Here is a 4,111-nt window from a genome sequence, read left to right on the forward strand (position 1 = left end):
CCTACACTCTAATATTCAGAATCATCGAATTCTTTCGTAATTGAACTCTATGGGATGCTTTACTTGATTGTATTATATTGATGCTTAATCATATATTGATGATGATGATGATTCGAGTATGACCCACGAGATTAATTCACACTCCTGAAGGTGAATGAAGTATTATTTGAGGTTTGTATTGTATCTGAAGGTAAACGAAGTATTGTTTAAGGTTTGTATTGTATTTGAAGGAAGTGAAGTATATTGATAAATGCAGCATGCCATATACATTGCATGATTCACTTGCATCTGAAGTTTTGTCGTGACCTATGGTCCGACCGTACCGGTACAACTTAGCATCGTACGTTGCCCGAGGAGGGGTACGATGTGGCTTCATACCCTTAGAGGTATGAAGGCAGAGGACATATGCATTGCATTCATATGCATTCATTGAAGTGATATTTGCAGATGATGTGGTTTTATACTCTAAGAGATATGAAGGCAGAGGGCTTACACATTGCATTCCTATGCATACATTGAAGTGATATTTGCAGGTATTGTTGACGCAGGGAAGTGTTATACAACCTATTGGTCGTTCGAGGAAATGAGATGGCATTGGTTATTTTGGGACTATTGAGTTCTATATCTACAAGTATTTCTGATCTCAATTGTGATCCCTTTTAAAATGTTGATTAATTCAATTCTTTTGGTTTAAATATCTCGTCAAAATATTTTATTTGCTGAGATGTTTCATCTCACTCTTGCATTACTCAATGCAGGTACTTAATTCATGTTGGGAATGAGGGAAGTAGCAGCACGTCCACCTTCACTCTCATAATAACGCTGCCCAGGCACAACCATGATTTAATTAGAAACTTCTTGTCAAGGATGTTTGTTTTTAACTAGTCGTGCACACTAGTTAATTCAGTTTATGTCGTTATGGTTATCTTCCCATTGCTAGCAGATTATTAATGTCTAGTATGTTTTCTTATCATGATATCTGTTTATACTCTGTTGCTTCCACGTTTATGCAAATTTCCAAAGGAGATGCTGTCGAAATTTTATATATGAATGTTAGTTGTGTAGTTTAGTAGCATTTCAGGGTGTTTGTGGATCCTGGGGTGTTACACTTATAGATACGCACTCTTCGACAGATTCATTGACTCTTCGTCGGTGACATCTCAGAGGATGGGTTCATCTTCCCGTAGCTCATGCTCTCATCGACCGAACGAGCAGGAGTTGGAGATTATGAGGATGTGTGAAGAGATGAGACAACAACGTGAATTTATGGAGGCTTGCAATGCACATAACCAAGCGATGTATCAAGTGAGTACACATAATCCGAACTCTAAATTATTATATTTCAATACAACATCTTCAGTAGTAACACATATGTGTTTAACAGTTAATGCAGCAACAGGGCATGGCAACAAATTTTCCACCGCCACCACAATGGAGCCAATTTGCAAACATACCAGTTCCACCACCACAGTTCAACACCCCTCCGACACATATACCTGCACCTAGAGATAGGGTACGTTTGATAACTCTCGATTAATTTATACATTTGTATACTTTTTGATATTTGCATTTAACGTGTTGATATTTGCTAACTTGCATAGGTTACGCCTGAAGTGGGTGGTAGTGGGTCTGATCCAGCAGTAGGGACTGGATTTGTTGACTCGCTCTTCGCGTTCCCTCCTCCTGGTGGTGGTGGCGGCAGTGGTCAAAGCTCTAACCACCCAAGTGGTGGTTATCTCTAAACACTTGAACTTATGTTTGAAATGTCGTACTCGTTGGTGGATGTTATATTTCAATAATATGTCGTACTTGTTGGTGGATGTTAAATTTCAATACTATGTCGTACTCGTTGGTGGATATTTTAATTATAAATGCATGTGTTTATGTCTAAATGCATGTGTTTGTGGATGTTGTATCTCTAAATGCATGTGTTTGTAATGTGTCTGTTATCTGTGATTTATGTTATGGGTGATATATGTTATGTGTGCAGAAATAGTGACCTAATTTAGTGTTGTTTTTGTAGCAGTATAGGGTAATTCTCGTCGGCCCAGTTAATTCCCGTCGGCTATGGTCGAACCGACGAGAATTAATTAATAACGCTCGTCGGCCCAGTTAATTCCCGTCGGCCACGTAGGGCCGACGGGAATTAATTAATAACTCTCGTCGGCCTGGGGAACCGACGGGGATTAATAAATGACGCACATCGGCCAGCAAAACCGATGGGAGTTAGCCTTAATTCCCGTCGGCCACTAACTAGCCAACGAGAATTAATTATTCCAGTCAGCCGCCGACGGGGATAAACTTATCCCCGACAAGGGACGCCTGGCGGCTGACAACCGACGGGAATAAGCACTAAACCGACGGGAATTACTTATTCCCGTCAATTTAGGGCTTATTCCCGTCGGTTTCTGGCCGACGGGAATTAAGTGCTTTCCTGTAGTGTATGTGAGTAGGTGCAACCATTGATCCCCGTCCATATAGGTTTAGGTAGGAACTTTTTGGTCTTCCACAAAGTCCACCTAATTGTTTGACCTTTTGTTAATGATGTCTTCCATCCGCTTCTCAACCATTTCATGATGATCCATTTTATACAGAACATATGTCTGACAAAATAGGTGATAAAGAGGGGGAAAGCTACTTATAGAGAACCACTTTCAAAAGAATAACAAAGCAAACTATCAGCTAAGTTACAAAAACAGGAACGAACACAGACCACTACATAATAGAAGAAAAAAAAAGAAAACCCTTGTTACAAGGCATGAACCTAGATCCATATCAAAGGTCTTATTTCTTATCTTCCAAATTTCAAATGAAAGCACTTTAAGAACATGGTCTTGTTGTCTAAATGTTGAGGCTCCCAAAGATGAAATCTTGGCTAAGGTTAAAGATGTTAATGATTTCTCAAGTTGAAATAGAACTTAGTGAGATTGATCATAGTGCTTCCATATACATGCAACCAACCATATAGGTTTTGAGTCGCCAATATTTATGCTCAATGATGACGGCGGTGTTATGTGCTAGACATAGAGTTCCTTTTTAACATAAGATATATATTTATGGTCGTGATGCTTCGTACATGACAGTCACCAGAACATAATAATGTGAATATACTGCATACATGAATAAAATAATGAACCTTGAGTACATGAACAAGATAATGAACCTTGAGCTCATTAGAAGATAATTCATACATGAACAAAATAATAAATATTGAGTTATTCATAACATACTTAATACATGAACAAGATAATGAACCTTGAGCATACATGAACAAGATACATGACAGTCATCAGAATATACATGACAGTCACCAGAACATACATGACATTCGTCATAAATAAGAACGAGATAATGAACGTTATTAAGAATAGGTTGTCGATGCATGGCGAACGATCGAGCGATCTTGTTTAGCACTGCCTAGTGCAGATGCAGCGGCGGCGGAAGGTGCTGCACCTGCCGGCCAAGAAGCCCTCACCGCGGCACACATTGGCGCAGTTGTCTGCGATCATGCATGCCCCAACAAATCGCTCACTGTACTTCTCGCATTCCCTTGCCTGTGCCATATCTAAAGCACAACATATCGCGGGTTAGTTATCAGTACAAATGCCATATTTTAGGCATCCAACAACAATATGGCTGAATGAAAGAAAGAACATACCGGTGGACACAATGAGCAGGAGAAGCAGGATGACGGCCGGCTGGAACCTGCGTGACGACTCCATTACCTTTATCTTGGCAGGAATATATATATGCACGCTTCAGGGATTCACGAACTATTTATTCCCAATTATTTCAAATCACTGTTCTTTGAGTGAGAGAGACCATGGAACCCTGTTTATTTATACACAAGGATACCATCATGCAACGGAGCTGCTCCACCCGTTATTGTATGGTATATGTGTATCTACAACCGCACCAGCTATTTATATTAGTGGCGGAGCTTTAGCTTAGATTTAGAGTCAAAGCTAATTAAGAAAAACTTGACATGCAGGGATAAGACCGTCCGCATAACATTATATTAAGAAAACAATCTTCCCACACACGTGGAGAAAATCCCTGAACACCTATCCCGACCATACATAGTCTGAAATTCATCCCATGTGTTACTGAT

The 4,111-nt window shown here is 39.8% G+C and overlaps 1 protein-coding gene across 1 annotated transcript; it reads right to left on the reverse strand.

The window, feature by feature from the left end:
• Positions 1-3,098: 3,098 nt before the first annotated feature.
• Positions 3,099-3,815, reverse strand: LOC100281986 (uncharacterized). The gene is made up of 2 exons (NM_001154902.2): positions 3,659-3,815; positions 3,099-3,565 (listed from the first exon to the last, which is right to left on the reverse strand). Exons 1-2 carry the CDS (start codon positions 3,720-3,722, stop codon positions 3,408-3,410), a joined length of 222 nt encoding a protein of 73 aa, NP_001148374.1. The 5' UTR covers positions 3,723-3,815; the 3' UTR covers positions 3,099-3,407.
• Between the last annotated feature and the right edge of the window lie 296 nt (positions 3,816-4,111).

The sequence above is a fragment of the Zea mays genome, chromosome 2, assembly GCF_902167145.1.
Source record: "Zea mays cultivar B73 chromosome 2, Zm-B73-REFERENCE-NAM-5.0, whole genome shotgun sequence".
NCBI lineage: Eukaryota > Viridiplantae > Streptophyta > Magnoliopsida > Poales > Poaceae > Zea > Zea mays.